At 44.7% G+C, this 22,206-nt stretch overlaps 1 protein-coding gene across 7 annotated transcripts in view; it reads left to right on the forward strand.

Annotated features, from left to right (window-relative positions):
* Positions 1–1,936: 1,936 nt before the first annotated feature.
* FCHO1 (FCH and mu domain containing endocytic adaptor 1) overlaps positions 1,937–22,206 on the forward strand; it is a 130,344-nt gene continuing 110,074 nt past the window's right edge. The window contains exons 1-5 of one of the 7 annotated variants that reach the window (XM_083181680.1): positions 1,937–2,200; positions 2,591–2,701; positions 3,792–3,857; positions 9,075–9,171; positions 16,259–16,350. In XM_083181680.1, the coding sequence (XP_083037806.1) occupies positions 9,145–9,171; positions 16,259–16,350 (119 nt within the window). In that variant the 5' untranslated portion in view covers positions 1,937–2,200; positions 2,591–2,701; positions 3,792–3,857; positions 9,075–9,144. Of the gene's footprint in view, positions 2,206–2,569; positions 2,702–3,791; positions 3,858–9,074; positions 9,172–15,850; positions 15,870–16,258; positions 16,351–22,206 lie in introns of those variants that run through there. The other 6 variants (XM_083181652.1, XM_083181661.1, XM_083181643.1 and 3 more) reach the window with 6 other exon arrangements.

The raw sequence follows: 22,206 nt of genomic DNA on the forward strand, positions 1-22,206 counted from the left end.
CGTATCCTATCACAGGCAGATGTACACAGGTGTATGGTGCAGGTACTTATCGTTTCCTTTAGCTTGAGCTGAAGTGTAATCTCTCTGGCAATAATGAAGAAGACTTAAAGCTGGCCTGTGATGGCCCTAACTGGGTAAGCGCTGCAGGCGCTATACAGGGAACTCTCCCAGTGGTGATTGACAGACCCTCCGGCAGTTATAGTGAGCGCACCCTCTCTCCTCACACACTGGGTGCGTGGACACACAGGGCATGCTGTCAAGCTGACTAACTGACTCAGCACGCAGGGGAAAAGGGACCGCCTACACCAGGGAACAGGAGGATCAGAGTTTTTAACAACATGCGATGCTCGAATACAATCCGCAGGTGGGGGGCGGAGGGAACGCTTTTTCATCGGCGTGGGGATGGGGAGAGGGGACCGGAGGGACCGCTGGTGGCATGGGTGGCGGCGGGCAGCGTTATGTAGCGCAAGAAGTAGCGCTAGCGGGTAGCTGGGCTTTTGTCAGCAGTGGCGGCAGAAGTGTTTAAAACACTGGGCAGCCCTTTGATTGGCTGAGCTATCTCAGCCAATCAGAGGGTTGCCCAGTGTTTAAACAATTCTGCTGCCAACGCTGACGGACCCCCGCCGCCCGTTAGCGATAGCGCTTCTTGCGCTACATACAGTGGCGTAACTACTGTAATGCAGCCCTAGCTGCCACTTGGGAGAGCAAGATGCAGCGGGGCCTATGTGGGCGCCAGCACTGGCTGAGCACCGAAGGCGAGTCAGCCGCAGCGCGGGTGCGGCTATGGCAGAAACGACAAATCCCCCCACTGATTAAATTGACTGGCTACTGTATACAGGATGGGTGGGCAGATGGGTGTGCTAGAGTGGCCTGGGATGCGTCGGAGCCAAGGGAAGGAGCAGTGTCTGCTGGTCTCTCTTCCTCAGGGACCTGCAGTGAATTAAATGGCTCAAGAGTTCCTGGCAAGTACCAGAGCCAGATATGAACACAATAGATGAGCCATGGGGTACATGCCAGCATTATACACATGTGCAGCAGTATAAATTGCTTGAGATTCACTGAGTTTTGATAAGAGATATGCAGAAAAGGTAGCCAGGTGAGGCACTGCCTCACCTGCCATAGACTTTTTACTTCAGAGTTTTGACTATAAAAATGATTAGAATAATAAAAATAAGATTGTTTTTATAAATTCTTTGTATATTTGACATACTTTATCAATTTAAAACGCCAGCATATACGCTAGTATGACAGGAAAGGCTGTGCCTCACCTGCCTCACCCCACCGCACGCCACTGCGAGTCTTCCTCTATCCTGTTGCAGCTTCTCCGTTATGCATGTGGGGGGGGGGGGGGGGGGGGGGGAGGGGGGGCCACAAAGTTTTTGGCAGGGGGGGGGGGATTTATAGTTACGTCACTGGCTACATAACGCCGTCCTCTGCCTGCCCTCTTCCAGGGTTCGCTGGACATCGCACTGCGATGTCGCATCGAATCCGATCGCACAAGTGTATGGGCAGCATAACAGGCCGGCGGTGGCAGATGCAGCGGTGAGGGGGGCGCACAAATTTTAGTGGCAGGGGGGCGCACATATTGTAGTTGCGCTAACTCTACAGAGTAAAGCCCTGTACACACTAGGCAATATCGCTCAGAAAGGGCTTTCACTGTCGTTCACCACGGAGCCGGCATCAGCAAGCGTCTGTGCACCTGCCAATACCTGCCCCCCATCAGCAGCTGTGTATGAGGCTTATCATCTATAATTTGCGTAATATAAAATGATAAAGAGCAGCTGATTGGTTGCCATGAGCAACTTCTCCACTGGCTTACGTCTCCCATATCACTGCTTCGTACAGCTACTGCCAAGGCTTTCATACTCATAGGGGTCACGTCTGCTGGAATAAAACAGACGCAAAAGCATCGTTTTACGCCCTCTCACAGACCTGTAGCAAGATAGACAAGAGTAGTGTCCAATCAACCGTGAAGTGGGCGTGGTTTTTCTTATCTGCGCGATGCCAGTATCAGGACTCTGGGTTATTGGTGACGGGGGTAAGGAGGGGCGTGGCCAGCGGAGACAGGAGACAAATGTGAGAGGTGTCCGGGAATAGCGGCTCGGGTGGCGGATAGCCGGATACCCAGGCTGAGAGGAGGGGGAGGCGATGCGGCACCTGAAGGGGGCACAGGAGTCGAGAGGCCTGCGGTTGCAGCCAGGTGACGTGGGTATTGCTTTGTGGCTGAACATGGGTGAGAGGTATTTGGGGAGGACACGGTATTGTGGTGTAGCGGAGGCACAGAGCGTGTTGCTTGGTGGGATATCAAGACATCAACTAGTCTTTATTTGCTAGTGCAGGAATGCAGTGTGTTGTTGAGAAGAAACCATTCTGTTTTGTGGGGGATCTGTCAGATAGTAGCATATGTGCCCTGTGTCAGTGCTGCATGTATTGTGTGTCTGTACAGGGCAAAGCTTATATTACACCATGCATTGTTATGTGTTTGCATGTTACAGATAGGCTTCATGATGCTGTATTAACTTTCACCCGTCAGATGTATCTGGTATGTTATCTAATAATGTTCACTTAGCCATGTGACTTACTCGCACAGCAATCAGCAGAGTGTAGGCAGCGTTCATGCCAACCTCCCCCTCAAAAGCCACACTACAAGCACAGAGGAGAAGGTTCCATATCCCCATATTTGTCTGCACAGTCTCTTCAGGTGAGTAATAAAAGATGTCTGCTTTATTTTTTCCAACACTTTTGGTTGCTGACTGTGTGCTAGGATTCTTCTGGAACAGAACTATATATAGGTTAGAGGTGTCACCTAGGAACAGGAGTGCATAATGTAACATTTATTAACAGTTTCTTATATAGCGCACACATATTCGGCAACGCTTTACAGAGAATATTTGAACATTCACATTAGTCCCTGCCCCAGTGGAGCTTCCAACTACATGTAATCGCATACACAGACATTCTAGGGTTAATTTTGTTTGGAGCCAAATCTGAGTGCCCGGAGGAAACCCACGCAAGTATGGGGAGAATATACCAACTCCGCACAGTTAGAGCCATGGTAAGAATTGAACCCATGACCTCAGTGCTGTGAGGCAGTAATGCTAACCATTACACCATCTGTATTGCCCCATGAATGGTGTGGCTGAAAGGAATTTGGTGAGAATAGACCTATTGCTAGGTAGATGATGCAAAAAGCACTAAATTGTGAATTGTTGACTGAAGAAAACTTGCTGACCATGGGTTAAATCCGCACTCTACACATTGAAGTTTAACAGAAACAGCCATCTGATGCAGGGTGTGTTACCACTTCCAGACATGGCGAGAAAAGCGAGTGATGACAACATTTGTACCCTGTTTTACAGAATGATTATTACACTTTGGATATATTTTACTAAAACACTTGAAACCATTCTAAATGTTCTTTTCCCCCCCTACTATTGAATATTTTTTTCTTTGTTAATATATTTCAATATTTTGTTGGTGCCAGTTACTGTAACAGCACAAGATATAAGACTTGGGGTGCTTTTGTGCTTGTTATTTGAATAGGGCACCACCCAGTACTGTATGTTTCAGTTGGCTGTGGTTGCTGCCTTATGAAGCCTGTATGACAACAGATAACCTCAGTTACACATGTAAAAACAAAACTGTTCAAGTACATGGCATTAAATATATTTGATGATATAATGGTGCTTTATCAAACCTAAAAGTTGTTACCACTCCTATATGCCCGTAACAACGGTTTCACATGGCAGTGTTCAGGGAGTGAAACCTAACCCTACGGTGTCTTCTTGCAGCGAGCATCCTTAGACTCATCTCAGTGGAGGATGTTGACGAAGGAGCAACGTAGACACGAGCACAATGTGAGTAGTTGCTAATAAGCCCGTTGCTTTGAACTTCCAACTGGAAGTAGAGTGAAAGATATTTCCTCCACATCTGATGCGAACAATATTTTAAAATGCTTCTCTTCCAGTATCACACTCATTAAATGTACTTCTTTTGCGGTTTACTTTTCCTACTGAATTTTGAAAGGGTTTGTTTTAAGTTTGACTGCACCACTCTCCCATATCCAAGTTCCAGATTAGCATTTCCCCTGCACTTTCCTCTTGCACCATACTTTAGTTATATTTTTTTTACATGCCCCTCAACCATCTTTCTCTTGCATTCTATATAGATGCAGTTTCAATTCTCTGTAATATTTCAATATGCTAATTATGGGTAGTCTTTCATGTGTTACAGTATGTCCCCTAAACCACATCCTGCTCTCTGCTGATTACCTTGCATCTGTTTGCATGGGCCTAAAGTGTATCATAGTGTATGTACAGATGCGTCCTCCCTCATCACTGCTGCAGTCAGGTTATAAACGTCCCTTCTAGTCATAAGAGCGTTTACTAATGCCTATCGAAAAAGACCCACACTAGCAAACTTTGCTGATTACAATGAAATGCTGCATGCCCATATTCTGTGTGCGACTGCAGCTGTATCTGCATACGCAATGAAATGGGGTGTGGATCATTTGGTCGACCACTGATGGTTGACACTCAAAATGTTGACAGGCTTGTTAGGTCAACATTGGGAAGGTCGACAATCAAAAGGTTGACATGGAGTTTTGAATGTTGTAACAGTCGACATGGACACCTTATCGGTGCACCGTGTACCTTCATATGGCTCGCTGTGCTTGCCATGCTTCAGGCACATTATTCTATTTTCCCTCCATGCCTAGTGGATGGTAGGGCATGAAATACCGCCTGTCGGCTTAAAAAAAAAAAAGTATGTTGACCTTTTGAGTGTGTTGATCTAAGGCCTGTTGACCTTCAGTGGTTAAACAAATGCATGTCGACCTAATGACCATATACCATGCGTTGTTACAGTTTCCCGGGAATCCCTGTAATGTTACACACATAATGGAGGCATGCTACATCTAATTTTCATCAGCAAAGTTTAGGTGCGATGCTCATGGGATCACGCATTGCATCAGATTTGCTGTAATTCACCTGCAATTTGCGCTCTTTTCCTGCATTTGATCACCATAATCGCTGGAAAAAAGCCCAAAATTACAGGTGAATTGCATAATGTATGGAGGCCTTAAGACCTTTTCAAGGAAAAAAGATGTGCTGACCAAGTGACACGGGAGTGCTAAAGCCTAATACATGCTGGACCTTAATCTGTTTCATTCGCTCGAATGTGAATTTGCACCCTTGCAAGTGAACCAGATCCCGCTTTGCAAATGGTGGTACGCCGGTCCACCATTCGCAATTTGCGTACATTTGCACTGGTTGAGAATGGATGTTTTACATAAACATCCATTCGCAGCCTTCAGGGTAACACTTGCATCATTTGAGTCACCTACCATCGAATGATGTGGAACATGCACGCAGATCTTAAGCAGCCCATACACGCTGCTATGAGAGCTGACCCTATGTGTGCTTTGAGGTGCGCGCTCCCGCGCACCTCATCGCACAGTACAAAAAGTATGTGCTTGCACATACTTTTTGTACCTAGTTCTCATCAAATCGCATCGCACAACGTGTGCACATGCAATGCGATTTGATCCGTGCTAGTACAGCACGGAAAGCACGCCCACAAAGCAGCGTGTATGGGCTGCTTAAGGTTACTCAGAGCAACTTTAGATCTACGGGCACATTTGGAGGGAAGAGGGTGGGAAACTGACGTCCGGTGATGTCAACTGCCCACCCACCACACCTGCGTCATCGGCCCATTAGCATGAGAACGCCCAGTGTTCTAATGGGAACACACATAAATCCTCCCCCCCCCCCCCCCATTTGCAAGGAATCGTTGCGTTTCGTCTGCCGTGGACGCAAGCACCCAGCACAGAAGTGCACAAAGCAAAAATATTGGCCCCCTGTGTGAATGGGCCATCACTATGCCCTTCTGAGCCATATCATTCATTATGTTGCCCAGTTAACAAACCCCTTCATCATCTGTGAATGTACAGATGAGGGAGCATATCATAACAATGCTGGAGCTGCCACCCTGTGCATTCCTGCACATCGTTAATGACCCCACCGTCATCCTGCATGTTCAGGCAAGGGAGGACCATGTTAATGAGGGCCATGCTGCAGCTGTGGCATGGTTCTCGTTAATGCATGGCTGTAAGGAGCTTATTGGCTGGCTCTTTATCACTCTCCATTTTATCTCTTTTTGAAGCTTAGTGCATCTGGCCTGTAGTGTGAATGGGGCTTTATGTTTACAGTGTAGAATTCTGACTGATTGCTTAGTTCTAATAATTCCTTTCCATCCAAAATCATCTCACTAATCGGTATACGGTCGTTAGGTCGGCATTAAGGTTGACACAAGCATTAGGTCGACATTGGGAAGGTCGACATTCAAAAGATCTACATGGGTTTTTCAGGGTTTTTTTGAGCCGACATGTGCCAACAGGCGGTATTTCATGCCCTACCATCCACTAGGACATGGTGGGACAATAAAGAAGTGTGTTGAGCGCAGCGAGGCACCGTGCCCGAAGCATGGCGAACGCATCAACCCATGTGAGGGGACGCGGTGCACTTACTCCTGTGTCTGTCGATTTTGTGTCGACATTTGGGTAAAAAAAAAAAACATGCACAACCACATGTCGACATAGACCATGTTGACCTAATGCTTGTGTCGACCTAATGAGCTGTCGACCTTGAACCATGGTGACCTAGACCCCTGTTGACCTTGCAGTGTGTCGACCTAATGACTGTCGACCTTCTTAAGGTGCACATGGTTTTGTCCATTTTAAGAAATGCACATATTGCTGCCTTTTGCTCAATCGGGGTTACAGGATATATGCGTAATAAGGCAGGTAGGTGGCACACAAATGGAATGCTTAAATGCTGTCGATCAAAGATTTTCTTCTATGAGCTCATAGCACTAAGGCTATTTCTGCTAACTGGTGCAAAACAAAATGTTATTTAAAGAAAAAATTGGTCACTATGGGCCCTATTCAGACCTGTTTTGATGGCTGCAATTTTTCAGGATGTCAGAGTATCAAATTACTGTGCACGCATCATAGTGAGCAGGCGCTTTCTGTGAAAAAATCCACCATCTTTATTTATCACTGGCCATAAGCAAGCGGATTGCCAGCTGACAAGCTTTGTGGGGTCACCTGGCTGTTTGATGGGAGTGTCAGAGAAAATGCAGGCATGGTCAGATGTTTTCATGGAGAGCCCAGTGGCATAACCATGGTACTGCAGCCCAAGCAGTGGCTTGGGGGAGCCGGTGTTATGGGGACGTATGGTCTCTGCAGATTCTAATGGATCAGGTCGTCCATATGGAATCTGCTGACAATGTCCCTGCAAAAATGTCTACCAACGTGGAGGAGACATATTTGCTAAAGGGCGCAATGAGCATGTAACCCCTGGCAACGAGCATTTAGGTAAAAGAAAATATATAATAAATGTCTGGAAGGGTGGGTGGCAGAATTTTTTTTTTTCTTTAGACAAGGGGATGTAAATTTTCTAGTTACTGGGAGGGCCTCTGATGTTGGCTCCTATGCCAAATGGTGTGTTTTATCGTAGTCGCGGTGTAGGTCTTGGGCTACGCACAGACAGCACACACAGGAAAAATCATTAGAAGGTGAGTGATTGTGAATGTATTGTAGCTATTTGCAGGGGTTGCAATATTTTTGCAGGCTAAAGCTGGGTACACATATATACAATTGTCGGGCTGTTCTTCTGTTCTGGATCGGATGGCCATTCAATTGTATAGGTGTGGCCAAAAAAAGGTCTTGTCTGTCAATACTCGGTCGGTCGAAGGTTCAGTGCTGTTTAATTTTCATCTGACAGGACGGGCCCATATCGGAACAAAAGTGGAGTGTGTACGCACGTTCGATCGATATGCTGGCCGTTCTTGCGACTATACTGCCAAAGCTGGAACGCCCATGTTGGCGTTCCATAGCTGCATGATCTTTCCTACAGCACAGCATGTAGTCACTCTCTCGATTGTCATTGCATGATGGTTAACACCCCTGCTGCACAGGTACTGTAGTGCCATGTAAAACGTTAAGTCTGGCAAACCGCTCTGAAGAGCGGTGTATCTGGCCGTCCTAGATGTAGACAGTTGGCAGGGTGACTAGAGACACGGCAGGGTGACTAGAGACACGCATACGGCAAATAGCCGAGGTGCGCGTCTAGATGTAAACACCCGCTGTCTACATCTAGACGCGCACCCCAGCTATTTTCCGTATATCTGTCTCTAGTCACCCTGCCGGCTGACTACATCTAGATGCGCACCCCGGCTATTTTCCGTATGTCTGTCTCTAGTCACCCTGCCTGTTGACTACATCTTTTTACGTGGCACTACAAGTACCTGTGCAACAGGGGTGTTAACCATCATGCAATGACAATCGAGAGAGTGTGTACAGTGGTACAATCTTTTTCTTTCGACTTTTTGGACGGGAGTACATCGGACGTCGCAAGTAAAATTGTACAGGTGTGTACGCGCGTATCGGCTGGTGTTTCTGGACGGTCGGTCGCGTCTATGGTCGGTTGAACGGTCGCAAGAGAACAAGGATTGTATAGATGTGTACCCAGCTTAACACGGGGCAGGATTTCACTGTGGCAGGATGGCGGCAATCCGATCAGGTCTGAATCATGTGCAAAACACCTTTAATCACCAATGTAATACCTGTGCCATTCAAAACTTCCCATCATTAATGTTTTACTTTATTGCGTACCCCTTGTGGGTATCATATTTGTAGCAAGGATTAATAATTTTCACTGGAGCTATGAGAGACTCATTTTTTGTGATTTTTACATTTTGTCTACATACTGTCACCAAAGCCTAAATTTTAACATGCCGGTGTTGCCTACTCTGGTATTTCTACAGATGTATGCACAGACTGTTCCTCTGATCCATACAAAGCGATTCTTTGTCTCTCACTTGCCTTGTATGCTTTTACTTCTTTAATGTCCTCCCTCTCATTTACTATCTGCCCTGTCTCCTTAATATCTACTCTGCATCCACCAAAATGATCTCCTTTTCATTCTTCTCTTCCTGTCTCCCCCTCCTTTCTCTTGTATATGAATACACATACAGTTCTTCTGTTGTCACTACTCATTCTGATGTCCTTTCAGCTCAGAGGCTGCTGATTAACCTGTGCTGACTGTGGAGGCCACTAGCTTACCTCAATCTCCAGCATTCAACATGTCTTCTTTTGGGGACCATTTTTGGGTATGAATTGATTTTAGTATGTGACTGTTCTATTTTCCTGACTGCGTTCCATATTTCTATTTTATTTTACCTGCATTTACTTAAAAAAACTTTGCACCCTCCTTTCATTTGTGTTATTGTTGTTCTAATGGTGATGCTAGTAGTTATAACCCTTAACTTTTTGAGTGCCAAGTGAATTTGTCAAAATAGGTGTGAAATTTGCCTCACAATTGGTTTTATCCTTCATAATGACCTGTAATGTTTACCCTATCTAGAAAATATATTTTTTAACACAAGGTTTTTTTTTTTTAAATGTAACTTTATATAACAAATGTGAGTGACTCTGGCATTTGTTAGGGGATATTTTGCACATCGCCCACAGGTGTTGGCACTTAATGGGTTAATCAACTAAAATAATGTCTGTGTGTGTGTGTATGTATGTATGTATGTATGTATGTATGTATATATATATATTTTAAACCGCCTCTTCAAGGTTTTGCTACATACAGCGTGTGTGCCTTTTTGTGCTTGGAGTATTTTTAAATGCTGCAGCTTTTATGTGTATTTATGTATTCTTTCCCACTTGCTTACTCAGAGATGTGTGTCTGTTATTTGTACACCTCCCTCAGATGCTGTGGTAATCTCTTGTCAAGTACTGAAACTAGTGGGGGTGAGTGGGGCGAGGGTGGAGGCAGCAAGCTGTTTCTTTGTACTACAAACATTTTAGTAAACCATATCATTAATATATAATACTGGGAATACTTGGGTGTAGGGCTTTTTTCCCAAACCCCATGAATCTACCTTCATCGACAATAATTTAAATTGTTCAACTAAGCACATCCCCCAAATATACAGTATGGACAGCTTAATTAAATATACAATGCACGTGCAAACATAATAGTACTAGTGGAATTTATTGTATTACATGAATCTTAATAGTTAATACTGTGTATACGTGTATGTTTTCTCTAATAGTTATACTAGACCAGGATACTATTGCAGTTTTTGTTCTTTTGTATCGGTGGCATTGAATGTCACCCATTCTTTTACATAACGTGCCAGACCTCTGTTAATTTGATTTCCTACTTCCTGTGTATCCAGATGTCTCCGGAACTTAATGATAGCCATGCACAGAACCTAATTCCAGAACCCTCCTACACCCATGACCATAGTTCATCATTATGCTGAATGGTTAACCCTTTTTTATTGTATAGTAACCACTTGTTCCACCTGGTGTTCTTTTTATGGACAAGCTATTGAAGTTTAAAACCTACATTAGAGGCCTACAGTATATTATAGAATGCTAGTGATAGCAGCTTTAGCTTTGCCTGTGAGACTATGTAAGCTGTGGATTTATTTAGACATTGGCATGTAACTAGTAGGAGAAGACATTATGGTAGGTATTCAATGTGGGGGTCAAGCTTGCTCGAACGCCGTGACCCAGTCCCGTTCTCGGTCAGCTCGACTGAGAACATGCAGACGGGATTCAATGTCCCACCTCCCGGGGAGCGAGTAGGGGGCGTGGCCATGAGCTGCCGCCGGTAAGAGGCGAGCTGCAGCCGGCAGCTCTTCACTTCCCGGCCGTTCTTTAGCTTGTTTTTAAAAAAAATATATAAAAAATGGTCATGGCTCTGGCATGTTACCGTATCCATCTGCAGCAGGTGTTCTCACTCCTTTTCGACCTGGGTACTCCTTGGCAGTCGTGCTGCACTATTTTTACCCCCAACATTTGAAAGGCAATATATTTGTATAGTTACTATTCGATTTAAAAAAAAGTTTAGTTGTAATAAATGTGCTTATGAATAGGATATAAAATAATGACACCAGGATAGAAGAATTTGTAAATCTAGGGCCATATTCATTGCGGACAGCGAAGGGGTTAACCAGCAAGGATCGTTGAAAACAAGTCACCCTCGCCATTAAACCCCTGCGTCGGCTGCTCATCCTATTCAGCGCTCCAGGGGAATACACCCATGGCTAATGCAGGGAGCCCACTGCATTTAGTTGCAAGCCTCGCTATTTTGGTGGCCGCACAAGCTGTTTCCACCTCTCTGTAAAAACCCAGCGAGGTGGAAGTGGCGTGTGTAGGGGGGGTCAGTTGTGTGATGGTGAGCAATCAGCACTGCCCGCTGTCACAGCTCGCAAAATAGCATTGAATATGGCCTATATAGTCTCACTTTATTAAAATGTATTAAAAATAACGGTACTTGTTTCCTAGCACGGCCACAACGATCATGATCATGGGCATCGTGAGTAAAAATCGGGGCCATCGCATGCACTAAAAAATCGGGTGCGATGGTACCGACGCGATGCCCGCGATTTCCCATAGGGAACAATGTTAAATGCCTCAATTTACCCGCGATGCCCCCGATTTCCCATAGGAAACAATGTTAAATGGCTCAATTTACCCAAATCATCATAGGGAACAATGGTAAATGGGCCAGAAACCCCCCAAAACACCCCTGAACAGTGAAATGCCACCCCACGATCAACGCGAACCCGAAGCGTGGCGAGCGCAGCGGTACGCGTCCTCCGACCTTTTCATACCCCCACTATCCACGTCGGCGTGGAGTTGAGAATAGAATAGTGTGGCGAGCCCGAAGCGTGGCGAGCGCACGCGGATACCTGTGAAGCCCGCGAAGGGATGCGTTTACCTGTGAAGGTATCCGCGTCCCCTCGCGGGGCTCGCTGCGCTCGCCACGCTTCGGGCTCGATGGCTCGCTGCGCTCGCCACACTATTCTATTCTCAACTCCACGCCGACGTGGATAGTGGGGGTATGAAAAGGTCGGAGGACGCGTACCGCCGCCCCTCGCAGGCTCGCTGCGCTCGCCACGCTTCGGGTTCGCGTTGATCGTGGGGTGGCGTAAACTACTTTTGGGGGGACATTTCACTGTTCAGGGGTGTTTTTGGGGGTTTCTGGCCCATTTACCATTGTTCCCTATGATGATTTGGTGAAATTGAGGCATTTAACATTGTTTCCTATGGGAAATCGGGGGCATCGCGTCTGGACCATTTAAGCCTTTTTTAGCCGCATGCGACGCGACCGACGCGATTTTGACTTTTTTCAATGCATTTCAATGGGAAAATCGGGGGCGTCGCAGACCACTAAAAATTACACCCGATGCCCGCGACTGTGGCCGTGCTAGGAAACAAGTACCAAAATAACAAATTGGCAGTACAGCTATAGTCACATATGCTTGCTTTCACAGGGGAAAACATTTTCATTTTGTCTGGATGGGATACATAGGAGCATGGGAGTTTCTAAATGATTACACTGCTAGTTGCATTTTTGCCGTATTCTCACCCCCCCACCCCTTTGTTTATGCCTCAACTTTGTGTTCTGTAGATGTTTCTCTCTTAGCGACCTAATTATGACACTGGGGGTATCCTATTAGCTGTGATTGCGGATCGCATTACCGCTCCTATCAACCGGGGGGGGTGAAAAATGCTTATTGCGGGTATGCACACTCCCGATTTTCGACCTATCCTATGAGAAAATTGCTAAAAAAAAAGTGACTTGTGATGTGTTAACCAGTGAAAATGGGTAAATCAGCCTATAACCTCAAAAACGACAAAGTAGCATTGGATATCAGTATAAAGGTATATTAGAGGATATAATAAAAAAAATTGAGATGCATTCAATAGCTGCTGTACCCTTTGTGTGCCACGTTGCTGTGAGACCTCCTCAAAATATCCACTGAAAATGCCAGCATCTCTCAAAGTACCTGTTTTTTGGGGGGACAATATTGAACTAAACTTCAATTTATAGACTTGGCTGTATAGCAGCTCCAGTATAATAGTAAATTGTGATTGGTGTAAGGAGCGCTGTAGACAATAATTATTTATAAGAGTATACACCAGTAAAATTAATTAAAACCAATGTTTACACTTCTTTAGAGTGGTGGAGTCCCCAGTTAAAATGCTGCGCAGCTCAGCGGCTGTGATGTTACCTTTAGATGCAGCTTCCGGTCTTTATGTCTGTGTATGGAGAGCGCCTTCTGGAGGCCTGTGGTGCAGCTCCGCAGCTTTGATGTTCTCTTTAGCTGCTGATTCCTCTGTGTGCGGAGGGGGGCAGCGTCTCGGCGTGAAGTCTCGATTTGCGGCTGCTGCTGGTGGCGGGAGTCTTCTTCCTCTGCTCCAACGCATTTCGTGATGTCCGGTACTTTTTCAAGGATGCAGTTTGTTTAAAAGTGACTCTCTTTTCATTTAGAAAAACCTCATTGTATGTGTTTGTATTTATTTATACTAAAAGAACAGTCGTTGTGAGCAACGCTGGCATTTCTAGAGGATATTTTGAGGATCTCACAGCAACGTTGGCACTCAAAGGGTTACACGCTGAAAAAAGATTTTTTTATTTTTTTTTACGCTTTTTTTGTGTAAAGTAAATGCTCTAAAATGTGTGGTACATGAATATGGGTATATGTATAAATTCGGGTCAATTAACCCCTTCCCGACATATGACGTACATTTACGTCATATGTCGGTTGCGGGGGAATCAAGCCAGCTCACGGAGTGAGCTGGCTTGAAAGAGAGCAGGTAATAGCTGTATATTACAGCCAGGTACCTGCTCTCACGGCCACGAGCGGCGAGTTCGCCGATCATGGCCATTTAACCCTTTAAGCACCGCGGGCAAAGCGCCCGCAGTGCTTAAATAGCTGATCGGAGGGGGGGGCGCCCCCCTCCGGCGCCGATCGGGGCCCCCCGCGGCGAGATCGGAGGGTGCCGATCGGTTGCCATGGCAGCCAGGGGTCTAATGTAGACCCCTGTGCTGGCCATGTCAGCATTCCTATTACATCCTGCCTGAGGCAGGATGTAATAGGAAGTGCTGAAAATCACTATGTTCAGCCATATGGCTGAACCTAGTACAGGCGATCGCGCCCCCTAGTGGTCAAGTACACTAGGGGGCCTTGTAGTAAAAGTTAAAAAAAAAAATATATTAAAAGTTCAAATCACCCCCCTTTCCCCATTTCACAAATAAAAAATAAAAAAATAAACATATTTGGTATCGCCGCGTTCCTAAAAGTCCGATCTATTAAAATATAACATTAGTTATCCCGCACGGTTAAAGGCGTAAACGGAAAAAAATTCCCAACGCCAAAACTACGTTTTTTGGTCGCATCGCCTACCCAAAAAAATGTAAATAAAAGAGATCAGAAAGTCGCACATATCCCATAATGGTATTAATTAAAAAGTACACTTCAGCCCGCAAAAAATGAGCCCTCACCCAGGTCCGTAGGTGGAAAAATAAAAAAGTTATAAGCCGCAGAACATGGCAACGCGCCGCAAATTAGAAAAACCGTAAAATTTTCTATTTTTTTTTTTAGTGGTAAAACGTAACGAAAACTATATAAGTTTGGTATCACCGGAATCGTAACGACCCATAGAATAAAGATAACCCATCATTTTAAACGAACTATGAACTCCAAAAAAACCGTAACCAGCGCAAAATTGTGGAATTGCGTTTTTTTTCCTTTTTACCCCACATTGAATTATTTCCTGATTCCCCAGAATATTATACGGTATAGTAAATGGTACCATTAAAAAGTACAACTTGTCCCGCAAAAAAAAAGCCCTCATGTGTCTATATAGCCGGAAAATTTAAAAAGTTACGCTTATTTGAACGCGAGGAAAAAAAAAAAAAAAGTTAACAAAAAACGCCCCGTCGGGAAAGGGTTAAAGGCACTTTCAAAAACAACTGATTGCTCACACCTGCAAACCTAAATGCACTTGTACAACTCATAAAGCACCCCCCATATACCTGTTCTATACCTTGTACCCCTATTTCCATCACTTTGAACCTTTTCGCCCCATCTTCTTATTGTTGTTTTTTTTATAGCCAAATAGTCATTGAGGGGGGGTGGTAAATGGGTTCTAAACCAAGTTCCACCTTATTTATTAAAAAATAGGGATTGTCTCCAACTTTTCACCTGTTCAGAGTAGGTGAAGAGAAATTCACGTTACAGACCCTATACAGAATTATCGCTTTTATTTTGTGTAACAGTGTTTTGCAGTATTTGGACTTCCTGCAGATTTTTGTACATTAATATATAATTTGTACATAGGTTGTAAACCATTATATTGAAGTGGATAAGTCTCCTTCACTTAGCAGAATCAAATCTAGTCAAAAGTTGTTAGAATTAAATTGTAAAAGCTGCTGGTGGGAATTACTGCCTGTATGTGGTCCCAAACAAGAATAAAAAAAACCTAATATATATATATATATATATATATATATATATATATATATATATATATATATATATATATATATATATATATATATATATATATATATATATATATATATATATATATATATATATATATATATATATAAATATTGTGAATATTTTATTTGTGCTGTAATGTTAGTAATTGCTGGCTTTGTTAAAAGGGGTTATTTTGGGGTAATGTGGGTGTTTGCTATGTCCTTGTTGACGTGCATAGAGAAGCTCTAGTAGCCATGAACAACTGGTTTCCCTTGGCAACAAGGCCCTCAGCCTGGCACACAGGCCCATTCTGTGCTACAGAGCTACACACAGACTGGTATTGTCCCTGCCAGAGGCCAACTCTGTCATCTGACATCCTTCCATATTGTGACTCTGCAGGTGTCCCATGCATGTGTGCACATCTGTGGTTTGGTCCTGCTTATAAGTTCTATGCTCAGGGATTTTTGTCCACTTTCTCTATATGAAGACTGGCGGACTGTGAGATGGATGTACAGTACAGGCTATTACAGATTTTTTTTTTTTTTACTCTTTTCGTTATGTGATACTTCTCAGTTTTCAGTTCTGCTTTCCATGTTTCGGGGGGTGGTTCAACTTTGCTTGTGTTTTCTTTTGGTCTCTACATACAGCATACAGTACTGTCTCTATCAGAATGTTTTGTCTTCTGTGTTGTTCAGTGATTCAGGTTTAAATTCCATTGTACACTTTTTTTTTTTTTTGACCTGTATAATAATGTGATACTTGTGTTACCTGGCAGACTAGTGATAGTTTATGTACTATTTGCCAAGTCCCATTTGCTCTTGTTGGTGGTTGTGTGTGACTTTTCTTTTTTTATTTGAATCAAACATGGCATACTGTGAATTATTAATTTTATTTGTAGGGTGATAAAAACTCTGGGTTTGCTGTGTTATACCACAATATGAAACATGGTCAGCTGTCTATCAAGGAATTGGCAGAATTTGTGCGAGAAAGGTAAGAATTCTAATATGATTCTCTGTCCGCTTTGCATATACAAATCCATCCTTCTGAGGATATAGATATATATTTGTAGAAAGGCACTCACTATAACATGTGCAACTGCTGCTGTTGCCATCCGTAGTAAGAGGCATCCGTCTGACCCTCCACACACAAGCAGATATTCGGCGGCACTCAGCATAAATAAAGACTATCTCTATCTCTATCTCTCATTATATTTTTATACGGTACTCTTTACCTAGCACGGCGACCATCGCGACCATCGCATGCACTAAAAAACGGGTGCGATGCGATGGCCGCGATTTCCCATAGGGACCAATGTTAAAAATCAGATTGGTCGCGATTTTTACATAGGAATCAATGTTAAATGGGCCACAGAGCCCTAATAGTCCCCCTGAAGTGTGAAATGGCCCCCACAATTTTTGACGCCACCCCACGATCAACGTGAACCCGAAGCGTGGCGAGCGCAGCGAGCCCGCGAGGGGCGGCGGTACGCGTCCTCCGACCTTTTCATACCCCCACTATCCATGTCGGCGTGGAGTTGAGAATAGAATAGTGTGGCGAGCCACCGAGCCCGAAGCGTGGCGAGCGCAGCGAGCCCCGCGAGGGGACGCGGATACCTTCACAGGTAAACGCGTCCCCTCGCGGGCTTCACAGGTGTCCGCGTCGCCACGGACACCTGTGAAGCCCGTGAGGGGACGCGTATAACTGTGAAGGTATCCGCGTCCCCTCGCGGGGCTCGCTGCGCTCGCCACGCTTCGGGCTCGCTGCGCTCGCCACACTATTCTATTCTCAACTCCACGCCGACGTGGATAGTGGGGGTATGAAAAGGTCGGAGGACGCGTACCGCCGCCCCTCGCGGGCTCGCTGCGCTCGCCACGCTTCGGGTTCACATTGATCGTGGGGTGGCGTTAAAAATTGTGGGGGCCATTTCACACTTCAGGGGGACTATTAGGGCTCTGTGGCCCATTTAACATTGATTCCTATGTAAAAATCGCGGGCATTGAGCCAATTAACGCTAAAATCGCGACCAATCTGACTTTTAACATTGATCCCTATGGGAAAATCGCGGGCATCGCGTCGCACCCGTTTTTGATTTACCCGCGATGCCCGCGATTTTTTACCCCCGACGCCCGCGATTGTAATCGCGGGCGCCGTGCTAGGTAAAGAGTACCTTTTATACATTTCTCTGTAAGATGGTATGCAAAATGCAGGTTTTTTTTAAATCTTTCCTGCTACATCAGTGATCTATGTTTGATCATAATTTAAATATAATTGTGCTACAGTATAAAGAGTATATTAGAAGAGAGAGACCATGTTTTGACTCTATGTAATGTGGCCACACATGTGGAGTTGCTGCTTACAAGGCAAAGACCCTGGCACTTTGCTAAGGAATATATGTTGGAGAAGCTGCCTAGTTATTTCCAGTTTCATACTGTCCTAATATTTGTCTGGTGGTTTGAGTTGGTTATTTGTGATTTTAACTGTGCAAAATGTATTTATGGATCCCAGTTCTAGTTTTTTTTTAGATTTGCAGGTGACAGATGCCACCTGTTGTCTTTACATTCATTTTGATTTTATTTTCTTACAAAAATACAAATGTAATCGATGAACATTCAGAAATTATTTTCATCTGTTCTGACAGGCTTATTTTTATAGCATGCTTCATGCTATTTGATGCTCTGTTAAGACAGTTATAAGCAATTTTTTTTAGATTCCTTTTCAAGCGAGTATAGCAATATTTGGAGCATACAAGCTCTTTTCTTTAGTTAGTGCCAAGTACCAGTATGGACATTTTGCAGGGCTTTATTTGCATAAAGATACCATTTGTTGATAATCTACTATATTATTTTCTGCAATGCAGGTTTTAATAATTGTGTGTGTGTGTGTGTGTGTGTATGTATGTATGTATATGTGTGTGTATGTATGTGTATATATGTATATATATATATATATATATATATATATATATATATATATATATATATATATATATATATATATATATATATATATATATATATATATTTCTATGTAGCAAAGCCGTAAACAGCAAAGTCACAAAGCAAGTGGGCCAGCAACACCAAGTTAGTTTCTTGTGGCTTTTTAATGCAACATCAGCCAGAAGTATCCATCAAACAATTCCCCTTGTATAAGTGGGGACAAACAGCATAAAAGTCAACGATACCGTTTCGGTGTACAGAGCACCTTCATCCTGGACTGCTGTATGTGTGTTCATTCTAGCACCCGCCACCTTTGAAAACCCATGCAGTTCCTCTTCCCTGCCTGTCTGCTGTAGTGCGTCTAGCACAGTGTGATCTGTATATCAGCACTGATATGCAATCCAGATCTGTGCTAGAAACACCACAGCTGACAGCGACACCCCAGGCATATATATATAATGATGCCGTTCAGCCTGGCACTCTTCCTCACTGGACGCAGCTACCTGGGTGCCCTCCGGGGTTAATTGCAGGGTACAGCTTACAGACAAGCAGTGGCACTCGACAGGAGTTTTCAATGGTGTCAAAACAGTGGTTTATTGATCCAACGTTTTGGGGCTCCAAACTGTACACCTTGAAAAAGGGGCAGTTTGGAGCCCCTAAATGTTGGATCAATAAACCATTGTTTTGACACCATTGAAAACTCCTGTCGAGTGCCACTGCTTGTCTGTAAGCTGTAATCTATCTAACTATCTAATATGTGTGTGTTATTATTACACACACACACACACACACACACACACACACACACACACACACACACACACACACACACACACACACACACACACACACACACACTAACTAATATTGATAAACACTGGAGATTTAGTTAATGTATTTATGAGTGCAGGCTTAAATGCATTGTTTATTACTATTGGTAGTTGTTTTCTAGCACGGCGCCCATCTCGTTGATTGTATGCCTTAAGTGCCTTAAAGTTAAGGCATACAATCAACGCGATGGACCCGATTTTGTGTTAATCGCCAGCTAATTTGCCGGTGAATCGCGTCCATCGTGGCCCCTTATCCTAATAGGGGCCGCGATGCGACCGACGCGATTTTCCCATAGGGAACAATGTAAAATTATTTTTAAAGTGAAAATCGGGTTGATTGCGTCGGTCGCGGGCCATTATAATGGGCCGCGATGCGATCAACCCGATTTAACATAGGTGACAATGTGAAATGGGCCAATATGGCCCATTTCACATTGAATATGGTAAAAAAGTATGTTTAATGCCCCACTCCCCATTGTTAAGGCCACCCCACTATTGACGCCAACCCGAAGCGTGGCGAGCGCAGCGGTACATGTCCTCCGACCTTTTCATACCCCTCCTATCCACGTCGGCGTGGAGTTGATTTTATATAGTGTGGCGAGTGCGGAGAGTCACCGAGCCCGAAGCGTGGCGAGCGCAGCGGATACCTGTGAAGCCCGCGAGGGGACGCAAATACATGTGAAGGTATCCGCGTCCCCTCACGGGGCTCGCTGCGCTCCCCATGCTTCGGGCTCGCTGCGCTCGCCACACTTTATAAAATCAACTTCACGCCGACGTGGATAGTAGGGGTATGAAATGGTCGGAGGACGCGTACCGCCGCCCCTCGCGGGCTCGCTGCGTTCGCCACGCTTCGGGTTGGCGTCAATAGTGGGGTTGCATTAACAATGGGGGGGGCATTTGAAACATGAGGGGGGGGGGGGGGTTGGTATTAAAATGGGGGGTTTTGGGGCTTTTTACATTGAAATCAATGTAAAATCGGGTCTCGGGGACCATTTTACATTGATTCCTATGTAAAAATCGAGTCCATCGCATGCGATTTGGTTGGCATGCGATCGACCCGATGGATACAATCAAAATCGGTGGCGCCGTGCTAGGAAACAAGTACTCTAATAGTCAATAGGGGTTCAGCGACTGAAATTGCTATATGCTACGAATCAGACAGGTATGTCCATATAAATTGAAAATGTATTAATATACAATTAGTGAAAATTCATAAAGGGGGGGGGGGGGGCATCTATTGCATGATCATAAAAAGGGTATGAGAGTACATAAATTGTCATTTAAATAAGAAAAAAAAAATTACTTAAAAAGTCTAGCATAAAAGATGAGTTAGCATGAATATTGGGGTAGCAACCAACGCGTTTCATCCTGTACAGTTCTTCAAGGGGTGAGGAGGAGAGGGACTGGGCTGCGTATTTATATACAAAGTTAAACTTAAATTTAATTGTTTATGACCTCACATCCTGTTTCAGGTTTGCATTATTGCTATACTCTTAAAGATTATTCAAAAGAAGATGGTATGTATTAGCCTGAATAGGCACAATGTGCTATAATATAATAGAAATGTTTAAAAGTTTTTTTTTTTTTTGTGTGCAGTATGAGCACTAAATAGTGCTATTATCGGGTGCCCTTCCGCATCCTTTCGGGCATCCTCCTCATCCTTGTGCGCATGTGCACGTTGATGTCCATCTCTTGTTTTTGCCACACTTGGCCGGAATCTGTCGGTGACACACTTCTGCGTATGTCGTCTGGTGCCCACTGCGTATGTCTGTCTGTTGTGGAGCCTGAGCTGTTTCTATCATAAATTTGTTCTCAGTGGCCATTTTGGAAGTGGTTTCTCTAATTGTTGTCAAAGTGCGGTGGCCTTTTTATTGTAGACCTTTATTCTTGACACAAAGGGCGAGATTTATTGTGTTTACCGTTTTTCCGAAAATGCGATTTTTGCTCAAATCGCCCTGCATCGCCGTTTTTTAAAATCGCATTTTTTTCCAGAAATCGAATATTTAATGAGGTGTGTATTCCGGCATGAAAAGTGCGAGAAAGGGCGATTTTCGGGATGAAAAGTGCGATTTTTTTTTTTAAAATGTGCGATTTTGTGATGAAAAAAAATAAAATAAAAATTGTCGTGAGGTCCCCCCTCCTGTACATAACCAGCCCCGGGATCATTGAGCCGGACCTGGTTCCAAAAATACGGGGGACAAAAAGCGTAGGGGTCCCCCGTATTTCTGAAACCAGCCCCGGACTCTTGGACCGGTCCTGGTTCCAAAAATACGGGGGACAAAAAATCTGGTGGTCCCCCGTATTTTGAAACCAGCACCGGGCTCCAACAGCCCCCAGTGTCATGCCACAGCCGGGGGACACTTTTTACACAAGGTTCCCCGGCCGCACCATGAGCACCGTGGCTGGTCAGCCTTGGACGGGGTACCTGGAGGAGTGGGGACCCCCCAATAAAGGGGTCCCCCCCCAGGCTTCACCCGTCCAGGGCTGAAGCCCGGGGCTGTCACCGGCGTCCCTGGCCATTGGACGTCGGCCTGATATGGTTAAATTCTCATTCCTAACATTGCTTAATACAGGAGAACTGCAAGTGCCAGCAGACCTCCCCCGCATGCTGGGACTTGGAGAACCACAAGTCCCAGCATGCAGGGCATTAATGGGCCCACTGGGACTAGTAGTCCACCTGTAAAAAGAATGTTAAAAGAAAACACACACACAGAAAAGTACAACTTCATTACACACACACACACACACACACACACACACACACACACACACACCTCACTTTTGCACCGCTATACATACCGATCCAGGATCCAGCGCTGGTCTCTCTGCAGCAGAGCCGGACAGCCCACACTTGACAGTGGGCTGAACCGGCTTCCTCCGATGCAGCTAACAGCTTCTGTACTTTATACAGAAGAGAACAAAATGAGTCAAAAATGAATGGAAGGAAAATGAGAAAAATATATATGGGGGGGGGGGGGGGAACAAAAAATATATATGAAAATATATCTAAAGAGAAGCATTTGCGTATTGGTGGGCGCTTCCAGCGTAACACGGAGGTGATGATGCGATACCACTTCCGG

Source organism: Crinia signifera, chromosome 1 (assembly GCF_055691185.1).
Source record: "Crinia signifera chromosome 1, ASM5569118v1, whole genome shotgun sequence".
Taxonomy (NCBI): domain Eukaryota; kingdom Metazoa; phylum Chordata; class Amphibia; order Anura; family Myobatrachidae; genus Crinia; species Crinia signifera.